The sequence below is a fragment of the Ursus americanus genome, chromosome 33 (genome assembly GCF_024610735.1).
Source record: "Ursus americanus isolate L20-20 chromosome 33, mUrsAme1.1.p, whole genome shotgun sequence".
Taxonomy (NCBI): Eukaryota; Metazoa; Chordata; class Mammalia; order Carnivora; family Ursidae; genus Ursus; species Ursus americanus.
Window position 1 is genome coordinate 16,655,969 of NC_142159.1, and position 20,313 is coordinate 16,676,281.

General features: G+C 58.6%; 1 protein-coding gene and 1 pseudogene across 2 annotated transcripts; both read right to left on the bottom strand.

Annotated features, from left to right (window-relative positions):
- Positions 1–966: 966 nt before the first annotated feature.
- NBL1 (NBL1, DAN family BMP antagonist) lies at positions 967–12,130 on the bottom strand. 2 transcript variants are annotated; one of them, XM_045782454.2, is made up of 4 exons: positions 12,010–12,130; positions 3,044–3,238; positions 2,807–2,918; positions 967–1,433 (listed from the first exon to the last, which is right to left on the bottom strand). In XM_045782454.2, the coding sequence occupies exons 2-4, from the start codon at positions 3,208–3,210 to the stop codon at positions 1,185–1,187; spliced, it is 528 nt and encodes a 175-aa protein (XP_045638410.1). In that variant the 5' UTR covers positions 3,211–3,238; positions 12,010–12,130; the 3' UTR covers positions 967–1,184. The 2 variants fall into 2 exon arrangements, with proteins under 2 accessions (XP_045638410.1, XP_045638411.1); XM_045782455.2 differs by lacking the exon at positions 12,010–12,130 and adding an exon at positions 11,327–11,461.
- Positions 11,106–19,670, bottom strand: LOC148107230 (uncharacterized; annotated as a pseudogene).
- Positions 19,671–20,313: the final 643 nt, after the last annotated feature.

Consider the following 20,313-nt stretch of genomic DNA (forward strand, 5'->3'; position numbering starts at 1 on the left):
TTAGAAGCTCCAGAAGTTCTCGTCAGAACAGCCGTGAGGGCGGGCGGGGCGCCCCGGGCAGGGGTGGGGGGAGCGGACAGCCGCCCTGGGGACACAAGAGCAGACACAGGCAGGTGTGGCACCAAGAGGCGTTCTTTGCTGCCCACCCGCCCTGTCCCCAGGACCCCACTCCCCCTCTGGGTTAAAGTGCAGCTGGGAGGGAGGTGACGGGTGGAACTGGGTGCTGGAGAGCTGTGGGGACACTGGCTGCCGTGAGCCCTCCCCCCTCCTCTTCCTGGTTTCTCGAGGTTCAGCCAGAGTCCATGCCACCCAGGTCCCTCCCTGGAGCCTGCCCACCATCAGATATTTAGAAAGAGCTCCCCAGCAGAGGAAGGCTGGCTCCATCAGCTTTCCGAGGGGCCCAAAACTTGGGGGGCAGTGGGAGGCACAACCATCTCGGAGAGGGAGGGATACTCGGCTGATGGTCCCGGAGTCCTCCCCTCCCCCTGGCCCAGGTAGGCTCCTCCCTTGCCTTCCTCCACCCCCTGGAAAGCCAAGGAAGCCAGAGAGGCCCCGGAGAGCCTGGCTCCCGGCTCCAGGGCCATGAGTCAGCAGGGTCCTGCCCAGACCTGACTCCCAAGCATGCCATCGAGGGAGGGCCATTTTGGTGCCACTGGGGAGAAGCCGTCCTGGGGATGGGAGGTCTTCGGGGAAGATTATGGGGCTAGCGCTTCTGCCAGTGGTCTTCCTAGCCTGGACCCAGCCCCCCCCCCCAAGGCTGCTACTGGCAAGGCGCCCATCCTCAGCTCTGGGCCCCCACTCCACCATCTGCCCCCCAGGGGCCCTGCCCCACCAGGGGCTGTGAGGACCTCACACCCACCTCAGCAGCTTAACCAACCATCTCCCCCTCCCAAAGGCACGTCTCTAGGAGGCAGAAAGGAAGAGAACACCCCCCCCCCCCGCCTCCAAAAAAGAACCCTGAAGACCTTTGCTACCTCCCGTCACTCTTGAATATATTAAATTGTGCAGCTTGGCCCCAACCCCTCCCTTCAGATCTCCATGGCAACCGGAAAGCATTCCAAGTCCAAGTCTGAATCCAAGTCCATCCAGTGCCAAAGGGGGGCTCCAGCCTCTCTCCCCACCGTTCCCCCAAGGGTGAGACCCCACATTCCACAGGGGACGAGAGGGGAGGAAGAGTTGGGGCCTCAGTCCTCAGCCCCCTCTTCCTCTGCATGGGGGGCCCCGGGGGGATCCTCGGGCTCGGGGGTCTGCCCGCCAGGGTGGGGGTGGGGACGGGTGCCCGGCTGGGAGCCCGGCGCGTCCTCGCCCTGCACGTAGACGCTCAGCCCGTGGCTGGGCTCCTTGCCGCAGGCCTGGCAGCTACAGTGCAGGATCTTCTCCACCAGCTTGTCCACCCGGGGCACCTCCTCGTGGCCGGGGCACTCCAAGGTCACCTGCGGAGGCCAGGAGAGAAGAGGAGACATGTTTCCAGAGGCCCCAAGGGCAACTACACTCCCCACAGGACCGACAATCCCAGAGACCCCAGAATGCCTGAACCCACCTGGGGGTACCCCAGTTAGCTCTGCGGGCCCCTCCACAGGGAGGAGGGGGAGCCCCTGCAGGAGCCGCCCGACTTGTCTCCTCACAGCCAGTCCTGCCACCTCCCTACCCATCCCCGCAGCAGCCTGAGGGGAGAAATCCAGCGGGGCCTGCCCCTGCCCACAACCCCCTCAGTGCTCCCCACTGCACTTGAAGAAAAGTCCAGACTCCTTACCAAGGCCCCCCCAGGACCTTCAGGAGGCCTCTGGTGGACCTCTCCACCCCTGACCTTGCGCCGCTCCCACCAACTCGGAGCTGCCTGATTTGCCCGAGACTTTGCCCATGCTGTTCCCTCTGCCTGAAAGGTCCTCACCTAATCCACCCCGGAGCACCTGCCCCAAACCGGCCCAGCTAACTTCTACCTCAGCTTTGGGTCTGCCCTCAGATGTCACTTCCTCAGAGCCCCATCCCGAAGCCGAGCCCGGCCCAGGTCTGCCCTACTGGACGCTGCAGGGTCTTGCTCTTTCCCTAATTCACACTTTTCCGACAGCTCTTCCTTTTTCCCATCCTTCCTTCCTTTTCTCTCCCTCCTTCCTTCCACAGAGCACCTACTCCCTGCCAGCGCTGGGGACACAGGATAGGCGTGGTCCCTCAACAAATTCAGAGTGTAGCAGGGGAAACAGACGTCTCACGATCACCCAAATGCAGATGGAAAATTGTGAGGGGACAGATGTCAAAGCAGAGGCACACAGTGCTCAGGGGTGGGAAAGGGCCCTGTGAATGGTGCTGAGCCAAGAGCAGAAGAATGAATAGACGTTAACTGGGTGAGGAGAAGAAAGGTATTCCAAACAGGGGAAAGAGCATGTGCAAAGGCCCTGTGGTGGCAGCAAGCAGAGCAGGTATGAGAGATGGAAAGAAAGCACATTGATGTCAAGTGTAAAGCAAGTAAAAAAGATGAGAGAGGCAAGACAGAGCTCCAGAGCCTGGTGAGCCAGACCACGCTGGGCACTGAGTGACACGGCAACGATTCGGGTCTCATCTTAAAACAATGTGAAACCACTGAAAGGATTTCATCATGTGACTGACATCAGAATGGAGCTGCAGAGATATCTCTTGCCCTTACACACTGGCATCAGACACATAAGCCATCACGCGGCAAGGAGCACGTCTGGATCCCCAGCACAAGGCTCGGCCCCTGCACACGGTGGGGCCTGACTGGTAAGCGCGGCGGCCGAGGCCGAGGCTGTGGGCGGAGGCCGGGCCGGCAGGGGCGGGCAGCGGTACTCACGATCTCCCACATGGACTGGGCCGGCATGCAGGAGTCACAGTGCACCAGCGACTCCGTAGACTGCGGGAACGTGTTGGGAACGCTGTAGCTGAAGCACTGTCCCAGGCACGCCCTGTGGGAGGAGAGGTCACTGTGCCCGTGACACCGAGGCGGTGGCGGCGGGGATGGGCCCCCAGGCCTCTGCCTCCCTCCTGGCCCCTGCCCTCAGCCCCTCCGCCTGCCGCCCCTGCGTCCCACCTGTTCTGGATGGACTTGGCCTCGCAGCCGCTGTGGCCCACAATCTGCGTGATGTTCTTGGCCTCGCACCAGGCGCTCTTGTCCGGGAACAGCGCCAGCTTGTTGATGGGCGGCGGGGCGGTCAGCAGCATGGCGGGGAAGACGGCCCCAACCAGGACCCGAAGCATTGTGCCTGTGGCCTCTAGAGCCCTAGAACTGAGCACAGACTGCGGGTGAGCCCGGCGGGGCACAGGGGGCTGTGGACAGAGGGGACGGTGGTGTGACGGGTGTGGGCTCTGACACCTGACTGCCTGGGTTCGAATCCTCACTCCACCGCTTACCAGCAATGCACGACCTTGGACAAGTCGTTTCTCCTTTCCGAACCTGGACGGCGGGGCTGCTAGCATACACATGTGGGACGGGCGTCGGGAAGGCTGGGTGAGAGCCCCCGGCGGTGAGGCCAGCAGATAAGGCACGCTCTGTGGGTGTTACTCTGATAACCTACTGGGCAGCTTTGAGCAAGTTATTTTTTATGTCTGTGCCTCGGTTTCTTCATCTAAGAAACGGGGCTGGTGGAGATGCTTCAGGCCCTCCGGGGAACACAAAACCTTTCCCCGGGAACCACAGGGCTGCCCTCGAGGGGCTGGCCACCCAGCGTGTCTCCTGGGCGTCCTGCCCGCGGCTCGGCCACCCGGAAAGCTAACCTCCTCCGTCCAGCACGGTGACTTCCGGGGCCACCTTGGCTGGCTAGGCGTCAGGTGAAAAAGCTAACCCCAGGCTATTTCTTTTTTGGATGCCCCATTAGAGCCGCAAGCCCTGAGTCTACGCATACATCCTTATCTGTCCCCAGTTCCATCCCAACCTCCGAGACAAGCCAAGCCAAGCGCTTGACCCTCTGGATAGGAGACAGTAATACCAGAATTTGCCAGAAGATGGCGCCGCAGGGCAGCGTGTGTCTGAAGGACGGCTCTCAGAGGGGGCTCTCCCAGTGTTCCCCAACTTCAGCCTCTGTAGGCTCCGCCCTCTCCCCACCTCCAAACGTGTGGAGAAGGGAGGCTTCAGAGCGACGTGGAAATGAGGGCAACGCCTGCAAGGGGGTCCTCTGGGGACAGGGCACAGGAAAGGGCGCTGGACCAGGAGCCAGGAGTCTGCACCTGCTGGACACCCAGGCCTCACTGTCCCCGCCTCTACAATGAGTGAGGTTCCCTGGACCACTGATTTCCAAACCCCTGAGAAGCCCCTGAGTCCCCTGGGGACTTGGGGAGTGAGGTTCTAGGGTGGAGTGGGACTGCAAATTTCTAGCAAGCTTCCAAGGTGCTTCTGACATGGCTCGAGCACTGGCCCAGCTCAGTCAGTGTGGGATTCCGTGCCTTGGGACAGTCCCAAGAGGGGCCTGGGCAGGGCCGAGTTGGGATCAGGGGCCAGGTGCTGTCCCACAGACGCCCAGCACTGCAGTGGGAACATTCCCGTTCTGAACGATCCTACCCTGGGCCCACCTCCTTGCTGAAGTGTCCAGGAAGGGGGAGGTGTTGGGGGGGTCCTGCCTGCTGCTGCTCCAGGGATAACCTAGGGGGGCTGGCTCAGCTGGGCTCTAGGAGAGGGCCCGGGCCAGCCTGCAGGGCTGTGACCACCTCCACAGCCCTGTGTTCTGTTCTCTCCACCTAGAAAGTTCTGCTCAGCCCCTCCTCCGTGCAGGAGGTGTCCAGAAGCAGAGACGAGTCCGATCTCACTGGACCCAACGCCTGGGTGACCCCTGCTCCCAGCCAGCGGGGAGGGGTGAAGCAGGGAGAGCAGTAGGAGGTGAGTCGGGCCAGCCTGCCCCATCCCAAATGCATTTGTGTCATGACCCTGGCTCTCACCCACATATTTCCGGTCTCACTCACAAGATGGACAGCGAAGCCTATGTTTTCAGTACAACCACATCCTAACAAAACAGAACGGACTCGTTCCTAACTGGCAGCCTAACTAATTTTTCAACAAGCTGGGCATCCAGGAGGCTCCCCGACCCCAGCGAGTCCTCTTTCGTGCCTAGGGAATTAGGCTCTGAGTCAGGGTCTGACCACACAGCACACCACGAGGGGCCCTGCAGGGACTACCGGAGGCCAGAGCTCCCTCAGAGCCCTCAGACGGGTCTGGGGACTTTGTCCTCTAGCTGACCCTGTGCGATTCCTCAGGGAGATCGGGTGGGGTGGAGATGAGTGGGAGTTGAGACTGGGATGATATGGAAGTAGCCTAGAACCCCGCGGGGTCTGCTTTGGGGCCGGGGGAGGGGGGAGGGGGTGGAATGGCAGCCATGGGCCGGGACCAGGCTAAAGGGGGAAGACCTGAGACCGGGGGTGGGGTTAATAACAAGGCTTATTGAGAGACAGGGTAGTGGTGAGGTTTTAGGGGAGTCATAGGCCTGGAGTATGGGGACTGGTTATTAGGGTCAGGTGATAGCTCAAGGGGAGTCTTCTTCCCCCGTCCACAGCCCAGAGCTAAACCAGCTGTGCCCATGGGGGAGGAGGGGGTCCTGTAAGCCAACCCGCCAGGTCCGGCCGGGACCCCAGAGGGGGCTGGAACCACAGTCTGCTTCTCCAGGCCAGCGGCCCTAAGTTCCAGCCAACGGCCCTGCTCCTGCCACAAGCACGGCCCCTGCAGTCCCCTGGTTCAAGTCTGGCCTTCCCACCTGGAAGCTGTGTGACTTCCAGAAACAAAGCTCTCTCTGCACCTACTTGCCCCAACCCTAAGATGGGGAGTATGGCACTGCTGGGGAGAAGGACTGGGAGGATGCAGTCAGCAGGCCCCCAGCTCAGGCCAGCCCTCACCCCTGGGAGAGCGTGGGGAAGGGAGGGCAGGCCTCAGACCGAGGGAGCAAGAGACGGGGGGGGGGGGGGGGGAGGACTCCAGGCTAGTCTCTCCCACACACACTTGACATCAGGATGCACCCAGGTTCTGGCCGCCCTCATACCCACCCCCCAAGAATCCCTGCTGCTCCCTCGCACTAGGGTGGGCTCTTTGCCGGCAGGTTTTCTTGTTTGTTGGTTTATGCTTTTTTTGTGTTTCAAGCAGCAACTCAGCTAATTTTTTTAGACAGAAGCGCCCTTCCTTCCTCAGACAAGCACCTCACCCACGGATTCTCATCTCTTCCTCCCTTCCTGGAGGTCACAGCACAAGTCATGGGACTCCTAGAATGCCAGGTGGGAAGAGGGATCCCCCCAGGCCAACAACCCCCCTTGCTTTGCAAACAGGGTCATCCCCAATGCCCCCCACCCCGGCAAGTCGGGCCAAGCAATGCTCTTCTTTGTAACCCTTGGTCCCCTGAGCACCTTCTAGGCGGTGGGGGAGACAGAGGCGAGGGTGAGGGCAGGGGAGCTGGGGCCCCAGACCCTATGCCCACTCAGAGCTCAGAGTCTAGAGGGGGAGGTCAAAGGAGGTGGGTTTCGAGGAAGCAGCTATCAGATGGGTTGCGGGGTAGGAGTGCCTGGGGTGTGGGGAAGGATGAGAGTCTTAATCCTGGATTTTTTTTTTTTTTAAGAATTTATTTATTCATTTGAGAGGGAGAGCGCACAAGCAGAGAGAGCAGCAGAGGGAGAGGGAAAAGCAGGCTCCCCTCTAAGCACGGAGCCTGAAGCAGGGCTCAAACCCAGGACCCTGGGATCATGATCTGAGCCAAAGGCAGAGGCTTCACGGACTGAGCCACCCAGGCACCCCCTTAATTCTGGATTTAATTCAGGACTGCAGTGAGTTACCAATGATGGGGAGAGGAGGGAGCTCCTGGCTGAAGGGACCACATGGGCAAAGGCAAGGAGAGGGGCTTCAACGCTCAAAGCCCAGCACATTCCCTGCCTGTCTCACCGGAGCAAGAGCTCGTGCTCACCGCGGACTAGGCGCTATTCTGGGTGCTTTACATAGATGCACTTATGCGGTCCTTACAACAACCCCATGAGATAGACACTACTCTCTCCTCCATTCTACAGATGAAGAAACTGAGGCATGGGGAGCTTAAGAGTTTTGCTCAAGCTTACAAAATTCGGACTGACTAGCCTCAAGATTTGAACATGGACAGTCGCAAGGTAAGCACCAGCTACCTTTGCAGATGGAAAGGCTCCCAGAGGAAAAAGCCAGTAACAGAGAAAGAGAAGGTGTCCAGGGAATCCAGGGAAGGGTCCAGAGTTGGCAAGAGGCCTGGGGCTCCCTACGCCAGCAGCCTGCGTCTCTTATCCTTAGTCACACTACCTGGGAGCAGAGTTCAAGTCTCACTCCTGACTCCACTGCCCACGAGACCCCTCTGCTCATGAGACACCACCCCCCACCCCATCCCCCAATCCCCCTCCCACACACTGACAAACATGCAGCCAAGGCCAACCCCTGGGTCCTTGGAGCCTCGGGAAAGGTCCGATACAGCTCTGCCTCAGAGTCCTGGCAAGATTTCAGTGGGGGCATCCTCAGCACGGGGTGGGTGCCTTCTCACCACCCCATGGCCACTCCCAAATCCAAACCCCCCAGATCCTCAGAGGCCTCGTGTGAACATCAGACACATCCTGAGGCTGCCAACAACACAGCAAGAAAGTTCCCTGGGGGAGGGGAGGGGATGCTGGCTGACCCTTGCCAGCACCATGGAAACTGAGGCACAGACCAAGGAGGTGAACACCCAGCTCTCTCACATCAGCGAAGAGGGCAGGGGACAAACACAGGAGAGCCGCTGGGGGGCTTTCTTGGGATCCTTGGTTCAGAAGGTCCCTGGGGAGGCTTAGGGGTGGGGCAGCAAGAACAGGCGTCATGGCTGGGCCTTCGGGGTCCTCTCTCTCTGTTTGCACACCTCCCAGACCCTAGCATCTTCCAGGAGATGCTTGCCAAAACCCAGACGCCCGGGCCCCAGCCCTGGAAATTCAGACCGTGTAGGTCCAGGCTGTGGCCTGGGCATCAGCTACCAGCACTCCCACATGATTCTGAGGCCCCCCAAACTCCCCAGGGAAGGGGCCCTCATAACAGCACTGCTGACGGGAGCCACCCATCCCACTGCCTGGATTCTAGGGCCCGGAATGAAGTCTTCGAGTCACGGGAGGGGCTTTGATCTCAAGGGAGACCTCCAGCCCACCCACCCCCACCATGAAACCCTGCGTAGAGCAGAGTCTGTTTTGTGTAAGAAGTGAACAAACGTGGCCCGTTTCCTCTTTGGGGCAAAGCTGAATATTCAGGCCACGTTCACCAGGATTGGCTTGCTAGAATGGTCCACTCACCAGCAGTCACACATATACCCAGGCCTGTGGCATCACCCAACCAGCCCGGTGTGGAAGCAGGTGAGGGAGGGCCAGCAAATCCTGGGTGGCAAAGGCAGCCTCTCCCCAACTTCAGCTCCTGCTTCCGTAACCCCCCCGGGCGCCCTTCCCACGTAGGACCCCGCCGGAGTCGGATGGAGACTTCTGCTGGGGGCCCGGCGTCCCGGCACAGCAAGTACGTGGCCTTTGTGGTGTGTTGTTCTCGAACTGATCAGACCACACGACCCCAGCCCCCCTCTCCCGCTTTTCCTGTCCACATACACACAGGGCAAGCTCTGGGTTCCCCACCACTGACCGCCACAGACCCAGGCTCACATCCTCCTTCAGCCAACTTAAATTTTCCGTGCCTCAATTTCCTCATCTGTAAGGTGGGCACACGGAGTGCGTGGAAAGGTCTGCAGAGGGCAGCTGCTACGGGATAAAGCCTCAGTAATGTCACCCCTAGGGCCAGCCTGGGGTCCCCGAACTCTGCCCCCACCCCCCACCCCCGCCTTCCACACGATGCCCCTCGCCCTCCCCTCTCCCTCGCCTCCTCCCACCAGATCCTGGGCGGGTCCTGAAAATATCTAAATCTGGGTCTGCGACTGCCCTGATCAAAGTGGATTTAGGGCAAACCCAACCATATGAGATGATGGCTCAGAAAGGGTTTTATCAACTGTCGAGGGTTGCCCCCCACACGGACTTGCCAGGGTGGGTGCCGAGAGGAAGAACCCACTCAGCCCCTCACCCTGGGGCCCCTGACTGAGGGACAGGGTCTTGGAGTGATCAGCCCCCAGGACCCAGCCTGGAGAAAACAGGCTGGGCCTGGCTGCCAGGCTGTCCCGCTGCGGGTGTGGAGGGCGTGGCCACCGTGGCCGCAGCCCCAGGCTTGGGCTCAGCCGGGGTGGGGCAGTCCCTGCAGGTCCTGGAATGAGCGCAGGGACTTCCTTGAATGGTACAGCTGGAAAGGTCGCTCTGGGACGCAGGCCAGGAGGCATCAGACCCCAGCCCTGCTCTGCTCGGCAGGCTCTCCCGGGCCCACTCTGGGGTCCAAGGACAAGTTCAGGCCCAAGCTCATCCACTGACTTACTGTGTGCCTGGGCTCGGGAGAGCCTATAGTCACAGACAGAGCCGCTGAACATTTGCTTTGTCTCCCTGAGCCTCACGTTTGCCCCTTCTAGAAGACGGAGCATGGCCTGGGAATGTCCGTTTCAGCGGATTCCCTCAAGGGCAGTCTGGCTCCAGTGTGTGGCTTAAGGCCACTGTGATTCCATGACCCCAGTCTCACCGCAGGGTGGCTTCCGTCCTCCCCTCGGCCGTCAGCGCTGGCAGAGCATGAACTAAGTGTCCGGGGGGCAGACACACAGGGCCAGGCCCGTGCGCCAAAGGCCTGCCCGCCTCTGCCAGGCGGGTCCAGCGTCCGGGCTCCCGCCCCCAGACCCAGGCCACGGCTCTCCCACCTGCAGACCCTCCTGCCCCCAGACCAAAAACTGTCTCCAAAACAAATCTATGCTAATGAGCTGCTGCAGGGCCCGCTGCACATCTGCTCAGCAGAAGTCCCGCTGCAGACCTCACCAGCATCCCTGCCCACTCTGCAGCCTCCGACCCTTGGGGCTGGGGGTGGGGAGAAAGAGCCACACAGTCTGAAATCTCACTTTAAAAGAATGAGGATATACCCGTGGCTAATGTAGACCACCTAGTCCCCCCAACCACGCCTCCAACGGTGCAGGCCCAGGAGAAAGAGGTGCAGCTTGCAGGGGTGGGGGGGAGGGGCAAGGGTCACCAAGGAAATGCTCCAGTCTCGCCTTTTCTTTGGCCGCCAACTAAAGGCAAACCACACCCAAGCAGTTCCAGCATCTGGGGGAGTTTCTGGAGGCTGGTGGTTTCCACAGTAACAAAGGGTGAGGGGCTCCTTGTTGACAAATTGCTTCCCCACCCCCCTCCCCAGGCAGCGCCCAGCCTTTGGCCTCCAGCCCTGACCTCTGTTTTCCTGGGGTTCCCGTAGTTACAGGCTGGTGTCCTCCAGCTGGGCGAGGGCCTCAGAAAGCCTGAAAATGTGCCCTTCTCCCCTGATGCCTGCCAACCCCCTGGCCGCGCCAAGGCAGGCAGCTGCCCCCTTTACTGCCGCTTGTAAAAGATCAGAATCGCCCCGCCCAGGGAGCGGGGCGGGCAGGTGGCCGGCAGCGGGGCCCCGTTGTCCAGGCCGCCTCGCGGGGGTGGAATTCTTAAGAAAACTGAGCCCCCGGAAAGGCTGGCTCCCCCTGCCCCAGACTCAATTCCAGGGGGATGACCCGGGCCAGGCCCCGGGGGCAGGCGGAAGGTAGGGGGAGGGTTTCGCTTCTTTTACCGGGTCTAGGAAACTATTCATGAACCCCAATGGGGGGGCTCGTGCCTCCGACACTGGGGGATTGTCTAAATTTGGGGGGGGGTCAGGGAGATGCAAAGACACAGAGGGACTCCCCCAGAGGGGCAGAACGGAGAGACAGAGAGAACATAAAGGCAGAGGCACAAACCCAGGGAGACTGAACACGAAGGCAAAGGGGAGAAGAAACAGAAAGAAAGGGACCGAACACAGAGGGGGACGGAAACAGAGAGACGAGAGACACGGGCAGTCGGATGGGGAGACAGAAAGACAGGGGGCGAGACAAAAAGGAGGCAGAAACGTACCCGACCGGAGCGGCTCGCGGCGCGGCGAGGCCCGGGCAGAGCCGGGGAGACGCGCGAGCCCCGCGGCCGAGCTGTGGCCGCTGCCCCGGCGCCCGCGCGGCCCGACCCGCCCTCGACCCGCCCGGCGTGCGCTAGCCACCCACCTCCCTCCCTTTCTCTCCCGGCCGCCGAAACTCTCACCGAGCGATGGAAACCCCCGGGCGAGTCCCGGGACGGGCTCGGGGCGCAGCGGTGCGCCCAGCCACCCCGCGCCGCGCCCACGTCCCCAGCCCCAGCGTCCGGAGGCGCCTCCGCACCGTGCCCCGGGGCCGCGGGACGGGCCGGGGGCGCGGCGCTGCCCCTGCGGCCGAAGCCTCTGGAAGCCGGGCGCCCGCGTGCCGGCCCGGGCGGGACTTACCGCGCGCGCGGCGGCAGCGGCGGCGGGGAGCGCGGCGCGCCCGCCGGTTCCTGCGGAGCTGTCTGCGGGCCGCGGGGGCGGCAGGCCCGGCGCCCCCGGGAGGCTCGGGAGGCGGCCGGCAGGGCTGGCGGCGGCCCCGCGAGGCTCGGCTGGGCTGCGCTGCGCGCCGTCTGCGGCCCCGGGCGGGCGCGCGGTGCGGGGGAGCGGCGAGCCGAGCGGCTCCGACGTCAGGGGTGTCTCCGCTCCAAATAGGGAGCGAGGGCGGGGGCAGCGGAGGGAGGGACGCGAAAAAGAAAGAGCGGGCGGGCGCGCACGGCCGCTCCCTCCGGGCTCGCGGGAGGGGGCGCCCCGGCCGCCCGGCCCGGCCCTTCTCCCCGCCTGCGAGGCTCGGGCCGGCCTTCGCGGCGATCCGACGGCGCAGCGGAGCTGCGGGGCCGCCCCGGCCGGCGCCCCGGGCATCGGGCAGAGAGCCCGGCGCCCCGGGCGGTTCTAAAGCGCCCTCCGCCGGCTTTCTCCGCGCTTCGAACTCCCCTCCGCCTAACTTTTCTCGACACTGGCCAGGCCTCGGGGTGACAAAGATGGAGGTCTTCCCTTTTGTGGGGACCGGGCGCCGCGGGCGCCGCGGGCTTGCTCCGAGGCTGTGGCGCTCAGGTCCACCGAGTCCCGGCACCAGGCGACCGTACCGGCTCCGCAGGCCCGCGGTGCGCGCAACCTATGCGCTCTGGGGCACGACCCGGGTCAGGTCCGGCTCTTGGGACCCCCGTGTGCCTCGCCCTCCGCCCAGCCTCCTCTCAGCTCAGGCACGGGTCTCGGCATCCGGAGATGGGTGTGAGAGCCCCGGAAGGACTCTACAGGACGGGCGCGCCGGCCCACGGACTCACTTCTCTGGCTCTCGGGAAGGGCAGAAGGCAGGCCCTGCGCCCCGCGTCGCCTCGGCGGTCCCGCTGAGCAGTCCGCACTGGGGTGGGTGGCGGCTGCGCCCTCTCTGTTCTGCGTGCTCTCGGTGGAATGAGGAAACAGCTTTGCTCCTGGAAAGTAGTAGACACAATCGGGGGACTTGTAGATTTTGCTTTCTATCAGAGTTGTGCGTGTCCGTGTGTTTTACCCCGGGAGGATCCGTGTGCCTGGTGGCTGAGCAACCTGGGGGGGCTCCTAGTGGCCTGCTGCTAACTCCAAGGTGTGCTCCCACGGCTCCAAACCCAGACGTGTCCCCGTGCCTCCTAGCTCCTGTTCATGCTGTTCCCTCTGCCTGGAGTTCCCTTCTCCTTTCCTCTCCTGGTAAAGGCGTTCTTTAAGCACCAGATTGGAAAGACTTCCCAAGACTCTCGGGTACCATAAACCTCTCTCTTCTCGGATGGGATCCTGGAGCATGAACACAGACCTCTGGCAGTGCCAATTTCCCTCTAAGCTGCTTGTGCACCTCTCTTTCCTCCATTAGACCGACAGCTCCTTGAGGGCAGCGATAACCTATTTCAGTGTCCCCAGGGCCGAAGGACGTGTAGGATGCATTTGGCTGAAGGGAAGTAATTATTAAGCGCCATAGATAAGTGTTCCCAGGAGAATGACAAGAATAACAATCGTCCAATATATGTTATCTCACGACGTGTATTTGTGTGGATAATAACAATCCGAATAGCTCACGCCTCCTGAGCACCTCAGTGGGTGCTACTCCCATTCCAGGCACTTGCCACCGGCACAATAATTCTGTAAGATAAACTGTACTGTTGTCCCCATTGTATAACGGAAGGAAGCAAAACCTACAGAGAGGTTAAGGAACTGGCCTAAAGTCACGCACAGCAGATGAAGCCAGCTACTGTCTGTTGGATGACTGAGTCCCGCAAAGCCTAGGCACCAGGCAATCTCTACCGCTGTGCTGACCATTGTCCATGCAGACTCTGGGCGGCGTAGGTGGTGGACGTCTGCATTCGGAAAGAAGCCACTCCAGCCCTATCGGAAGCTAACTGTGTAGCCTCATAGCTTGTCAGATCATAGACATGCCGGGGCTAGTAGCCCTTGACAGTTGGGCCATGACCCTCTCCAACACGGGGAGGTTCTAGAACAATCCCAACCCACCTAATCAAGGACACGGGGCTTGGTGTTGAGTCACCCCTGTCTGGGGAAGACTGGTCATCACAGAAGGACTGCAGTGCGGGCAGAGGGTCTGGAAAGTGACTTGTCAATAACACCCACAGCTCCCATTATGTGGCAGGTATCATGCCGAGCACTGGGCCCGCTTTATCGTATCGAATCCTCACCGCAGTCTCCGCATCATCCCTCTTTTAGAGGTGAGAAAAATCGAGGCCTCAAAAAGTGGAGTGACCTGCCCAAGATCACAAAACTAGTGACTGACGGAGTCGAACTTGAACCCAGACCCGACAAGTCCGAAGCCTGGGCTCCTTCGCCTGCCACACCCTCTTGGCTGCCTCAGGGCCTCTCCCCATCAGGCTGTCGGGAGGATGCTACCCCACTGGGAGCCAGGGTGCCGGAGCCCCTGCAGGAAAGGCAGGACCTGTCACGCCGGAGTCCCCAAGCTCATGGAGATGCACCTGGTTGGCAGCGGCGCACCAGTCGCCCCGACAGGCCTGGCTGGCACAGGGCACGGGCCTGAAGCCAGAGCCTGCTGGCCCCGGGCCAGCCTCTTGGGGCCGAGTAATGTGGGGCCCAGAGCTGGGGTAGAGGGCTGAAAGCCTCTCTCCCCAGCTCATTAGCAAACATCTGGGCTCAAGAAAATGACCGACCTGGAATGTGGCTGGGCTGTGGGGAGCTGCTCCCTCCCTGAGCCACGGGAATGTGAGCTCCCTCCCGCAGGGCACAGGCTCGGGCCAGCTGTTTCCTCTAATCCCGTCAGCTCGGCCTCGACAGGGGTGCAAACCTCTGCACTCCCCTGGAGAGTGAAAACAAGCAAAAGGCCTTCCTTCCCAGTCCAGCCCACTCAATCAGACGGTTGGTACTGGGGCCCCCAGGGAGCAGCACTGTCCCTCCCTCTTCAATGAGATAAAGACCAAGCATTTCCACACGTCCACGTTTGCAGTTGGGAGGGGCCACTAGGGCTCATCACAGAAGGTTCTAGAGTCTTCCTGCTTGGGTCAGAATCCTTGCTCCATCCCCGCTGACTCTGAGACTCCGTGCAAGCTGTTTCCTGCCTGGGCCTCGGTTTCATTCTCTGCAAGGTGCGGCTGGTCATGGTACTCCACAGGGTTGTTGGTCAGGATGCATTCATTTATTCAACAGGTACTGATCGTGCCTACTGTGCGTGCCAGACAGGCGCAGAGTGTCAGATAAGGTCCCAGCCCTTGACATGCGTGTGTTCCGGAACAGGGAGCAGAGTCCGAGTGAACAGATGAATGGGTTTCTCACCATCAAGTGGTCTGAAGGAGCAAAGTAAGCCAGAGGGAGGGATGGGAATGAGAGGAGCCGCAGAAGACGGCTCAGAGGGGACGTCGAAGGTAAGGCTGTGGTGAGGAGCCAGGACTCAAGGAGATAAATGGATGCAAAGTGCTTGGCACGGTTTCTGGAAAACAGCGCGCGCGCTCCAGAAATTGAAAGCTATCTTAGGAAGGTTCGTATATAGCAGAGGAGAGGCGGGGGTCCGCGTCCCTGGACCACATCTCAGCTTGAGCACAAAGCTTCCTCCCGTCTGACTTCCTGAGCCTCAGTTTCTTCATCTGTGAAATAGGACTTCCAACCGTGCCCAACCGCAGGCTTACTGAGAGCCGTGCACACGAGGCACAGAGCCTGGCACGCGCTCCCCTCCCGGGAAGTGGGAGCTGCTCGGGTGTTCTTCTCTCCCGTGGAGGAAAAGGATTTGCCTAAGTTTGAGCGGAGTCGGATATTCTGACTCTGAGCCCGCCCCCTGGGCTGTGTCCGCTTGCCTCTTCCTCACCCTGTCTCCAGAGGCTCAGGAGGGCTCTGGGCCCCACCTGGGTTCAGAGAAAGCGGGAGGAGAAGGTGGCGATGCACGACACTGTCCGGTGCGGAGGTGTGGCCTTGGCTGGCCTGGAGAGCATGGATGAGGCCCCGGGGGACAAATCTGAAATACCCTTTGTAGGCAGGGGTGGGAGGCCCAGAATCAAAAAGAGGGATCAAGGGCCAAGGCTGGGGGATAGGAGGGGAGAGAAGAGAGTGAGAGACGAGAACTGAATTCTGGGAATGTTGGAGTAGAAATTTCAGCCCACACCCATCTGACCCCCATGGTTGTCCCTTTCCACGCGGGAGGGCCGGCCTAGCATGGCGGTCATGCTGTTCACTCAGCTCGAACAGTGAGCACCCTGATGTTGCCAGCGGTGGGGTGCCAGGGGCTGTCCCCAACCATCCCCTTGCCCCTCTTTTGTCTGCTTCCTCCCTCCCTTCACCCCCTTCCCCAAACCGCCACCCCCCTGTGGCAGCACAAGAGCTGGGCTGTCCGGAAAGGGGCCTGCGAGTCTCAGCCTGCTGCTCACGCTAAGCACTGAACAAGGTTGCCCGGGGGGGGGGGGCACACTAGGCGCGTCAACTCCTTGACAGTGTCACCTGTCCATTGTTATCTTACAGTGTTTCTTCCACTGCTCAGCACCCAGTGGCCACACATATCCGCAGAGAACAGAGCTCTTCTCCCTCCTCAAGTGTTGATGCATATTTCATATCCCACACAACAGCTTTTTTTTCTTAAGGTTTTTGTGCTCTAGATAAATTCCTTGAGAAATCCCCTTTTGGGGTGCCTGGGTGGCTCAGTCGGTGAAGTGTCTGCCTTCGGTTCAGCTCATGATCCCAGGGTCCTGGGATGGAGCCCCACGGTGGGCTCCCTGCTCAGTGGGGAGCCTACTTCTCCCTCTCCCCCGATTGTGCTCTCTCCGTCTCTCTCTCAAATAAATTAATTTTTTTAAAAAAGGAAAAATCCCCTTTTTAGGAACGTGGGGATTGGGGGAGAAAAAGACACAAAGGACTATCATCTGGGTGAATGTCTGTCCAGCCCCTCTACCAAGGCGACGGCCTCCGACCAAACCTACAAATAAACAGGGTTCTCTGGCAGTGAGCGGTTCTCCTGGAACCTGCCCTCCTGGCCAGAGCGGTGGGACCGGAGTGGACAGCTGGCCCAGGCTGTGCCAATCAAATGCTCTCTAAGGAATCTGAACTGTAAGGCCCGGGGGCCGTGCTGGGCAGTTGAATCCCAGTCGGAGGGGGATTCTAGAGAACTCTGGGCTCCTGAAGAGGCCGACAAGGGCTTGGTTCTTGTACATCCTTGACAGTAACCTGTCCTTGGAATCTCTGAGTTTCTCAAGTGTCTTACCATCTTAAGCTAATTTGCAGAAGTTTACCATTTACCTCCCCCAAAGTCTGATTGAAACAATGCCTTTCTGCGACCCCTTCCTAAGTGTCCAGCACAGTGGCAGGCACTAGGGACAGAATAAGGCGGAAAGGGAAGGGAAAAGGGCAGACACATAGGCAATGAGAAGAAGCAAAGTCCCAGGGAGCTGATGAGCCTAGGAGAGGGTCGCTGGAGGAGACAGGACTTGAACAGGGCCTTGAGATATGAGCAAGACTTGAGCAAGTCAGGACAGCTGTCCATACTAAGAAAGAAAAAGCGATGGGGCACCTGGGTGGCTCAGTCGTTAAGCGTCTGCCTTCAGCTCAGGGTGTGATCCCAGGGTCCTGGGATCGAGCCCCGCATCGGGCTCTCTGCTCTGCTGGAGCCTGCTTCTTCCACTCCCACTCCCCCTGCTTGTGTTCCCTCTCTCGCTGCCTGTCTCTCTCTTTGTCAAATAAATAAATAAAATCTAGAAAGAAAGGAAGAAAGGAAGAAAGGAAGAAAGAAAGAAAGAAAGAAAGAGAAAGAAAGAAAAAGAAAGAGCGAGGGGAAGGGGTTTATATTCGACCAACACGTGGCCCGCGGGCCTCCCCAGCGCTCCAGCGGACAACAGTAACATGACGCGGCTGGATGGGCAAGACATGGCCCCAGAACCCTCCTTAACACAGCCGCTCTGGACAGTCACCACCTAATGGATACACTGCGCTTGTGAGATGAACCTTGGTTCAATGAACGTATCACCCCTTCGGAAAATGTGACTCAGGAATAAATAACCAGTTTGACTGAAACAGAGTCCGTAGACTACTATTCACTTAGTCAGCAAACGTTTATTGAGTACCCACCGTGTGCCGGCTCTGTTCCGGTGCTCAGGATACGACAGTAAAGCAAACAAATTCCAACCCCTGCCCTCAGGGAGCTTACATTCTAGTGAGAGGACACAGACAGTCAACCAACAGACCATGCGGGTAAAAATACGGACCATGGCGAGATTGTGGGGAATGCCGGAGAGAAAAATCATGCAGAGAGGGGGGTTAGAGTGGGTGTAGGGTTAGAAAGACCAGAGTGGTCAAGGAAGATCTCACTGAGCAGGAGACACTGAGTAGAGACTGGAAGGAGACGAGGGTGTGAGCGTTGGGGTTACCTGGGCGAGGAGAGGTCAGAGGTCACAAGCTGAGGACAGCCAGTCTAAAGGCCCCAAGGTGGGAAAGTGCCAGTGTGTTTGGCCACAGCGAGGACAGGAGGACTGGAGCAGGGGAGCCAGGGAGAGGGTGGGAAGAGTCAAGGGCAGACAGGTACGGGGAGGGCCAGAACTCGCAAGGTCTTTGGAGTCCACTGGATTGACTTTGGCTTTTTCTCCAAAATGGGACAAAAGGCCACTGGAAGGTTTTGAGCAGATGACTGACATATGCAATTTATGTTTTAACACTGGCTGCTGTGTGGGGCATAAAGGGGGGAAATAATGATGTAATCCAACGTTAGTACAGATCAGGCACCGTGGTAAAAGGTTTCTTTTATAGAAATGAAGTCGTATGTGGATGAATTTATTCTCATAATAACCTTCTGAAGGAATCATCATCGTTCCCATTTACAGATGAGGAAGCAAGGCATGGGGCGCCTGGGTGGCACAGCGGTTAAGCGTCTGCCTTCAGCTCAGGGCGTGGTCCCGGCGTTCTGGGATCGAGCCCCACATCAGGCTCCTCCGCTATGAGCCTGCTTCTTCCTCTCCCACTCCCCCTGCTTGTGTTCCCTCTCTCGATGGCTGTCTCTATCTCTGTCGAATTAATAAATAAAATCTTAAAAAAAAAAAAAAAAAAAAAAAAAGGAAAGCAAGGCTTGGCCAGAGTAAGTAACCTCCAGGGCTTGAACTCACAGCCCTGACGTCAAGAGTGGCACCCTCTTCCCACTGAGCCACCCAGCACCTCCTCGGGGTTGTAATTGTGAACCCCATGTTGGGTGTAGAGATTACTCAAAAATAAAATCTTAAAAAAAAAAAAAAAAAAAAAAAAACCTAAAAAAGCTGGAGGGGGGAGAAGGTAAGGCTGGAGGCTGAGAGGCCACCGAAAGTGTTAGAGAGATTCTGGTGAGGTAAAAGAAATCCCCAAGACTCCCCTGCCTTGACTGAACAAGGCTTCGCAGATCACAGCTTTGGGCCCAAAAAGCAGCTTTATGGCTGGTTTCTAGGGCCCAGGGAGAGGAGCCAAGAAACCTGGAGGGATGTGACTACCGCCTGCCATGTTCTAACGTTCTCCTTCTATGGCTCTATCTCCTGGTCCTTAAGAAGGGTATCTAAATGGATCGAGGAAGGATCTGTAATTATACCACTCGGCAGGAGGACTTTTCCTGGTAGAGTAAGTGGGACTTTGAATTTTATGCACAAAGTCCTCCATAGAGAGAAAAGGAAGTGAAGTCTGCAACCGGGGTGGGCCTTTTCTTTCTTTCTGTGCTGTAAGAGTCTGTCGTGTGATGTCACAATTGATAGACCTCCATTTTAAGTGGGAAAATGATTCATTTGCTCATAATTTGTTACATGTTGATTATACCATAAAATAATATTCAGCTGACCGTTCCACTTTTCTCCAAAATCACAGGGTGTGCGACCTCACATTTTGTACAGTGTGGCAGGAAGGGATCATTACAACCGTCTTACAATGAGCCCCAGAGAGATCGAGTGACCTTCTCATGATGACACAGTGACCCAGGGAAGCAGCTCAGAAGAGAACAGAGGACGCCCTATTTGAGGAAAGCCTTTCTTCCCATTCAAAGCCACTGACCCATACAAATGATCAGTCAGGGCCACCCACTTAAAAAGCAAGTTAATTTAGGGGTTTTGAAAATACACGAAATATTAAACTCAACTACCTAACTGAAAGCTAGTAAGGATGAAACTGCTTCATAAACACCACGACAGGAAAAATGCGCCCTGGGCCTTGACGGCACCCAGGGGTGTAGACAGCAGAAGAGGTAGGAGGAGGGAAAGAGGAACCTGAAGACAGGCCGAGAGGCCAGGGGGCACTCACGCTCCGACTCCCTCCCAAAGAACTGCAGCGTATGTTCACTCATCTTTACACCTGCCCACAGGAGCCAAGTGGATCTCACCGATAATACTGCTCTCTAGAAATTAAATCCCCAAGCCAGGTTTCTCACTGTTCGATATGGGAGTTATAAACCAGGATGGGCTAAAGCCAGACAAAACCCTAGGTTTTGGGCTTCGGTTATCAGTACGAACTCAAGGTTACAGACATGCACGCGCGTGTGTGGATACACACACACACACACACACCTGTTTGCTAGTTCTGCTGAGCAATGCCGTGGACAGCAATGCATGCACTTACGAATCTTGGTTTTGGACTACCACTCTCCTCTAAAAGGAAAGAGGGCTCCCCGGAGAAATGGCGGGATTCTAAGGCTGGGGTAAAGAAAACACTGGAAGGGTCTGGACTATCTTGTCCTTAAAGAATGGAATGGGTGCATCTTAAGGAAACTAGGTGTCAGCTGGGAAGAGCTCCTAACAGGCATATCTGGACAATCTGAGTAATAAATATTGACAATCATGGATTAGAATCAATTTCATAAAATGAGAATCCCTGAGTCCATAATGACAGAAATAAAGGAACAAACATATTGGGAGGAGGGCAAAGTTCTTCCTCATAGTGACGCCAAGTCAAAAGGAATAATGAATTCTGAAAATCGGCACCAGATGCTA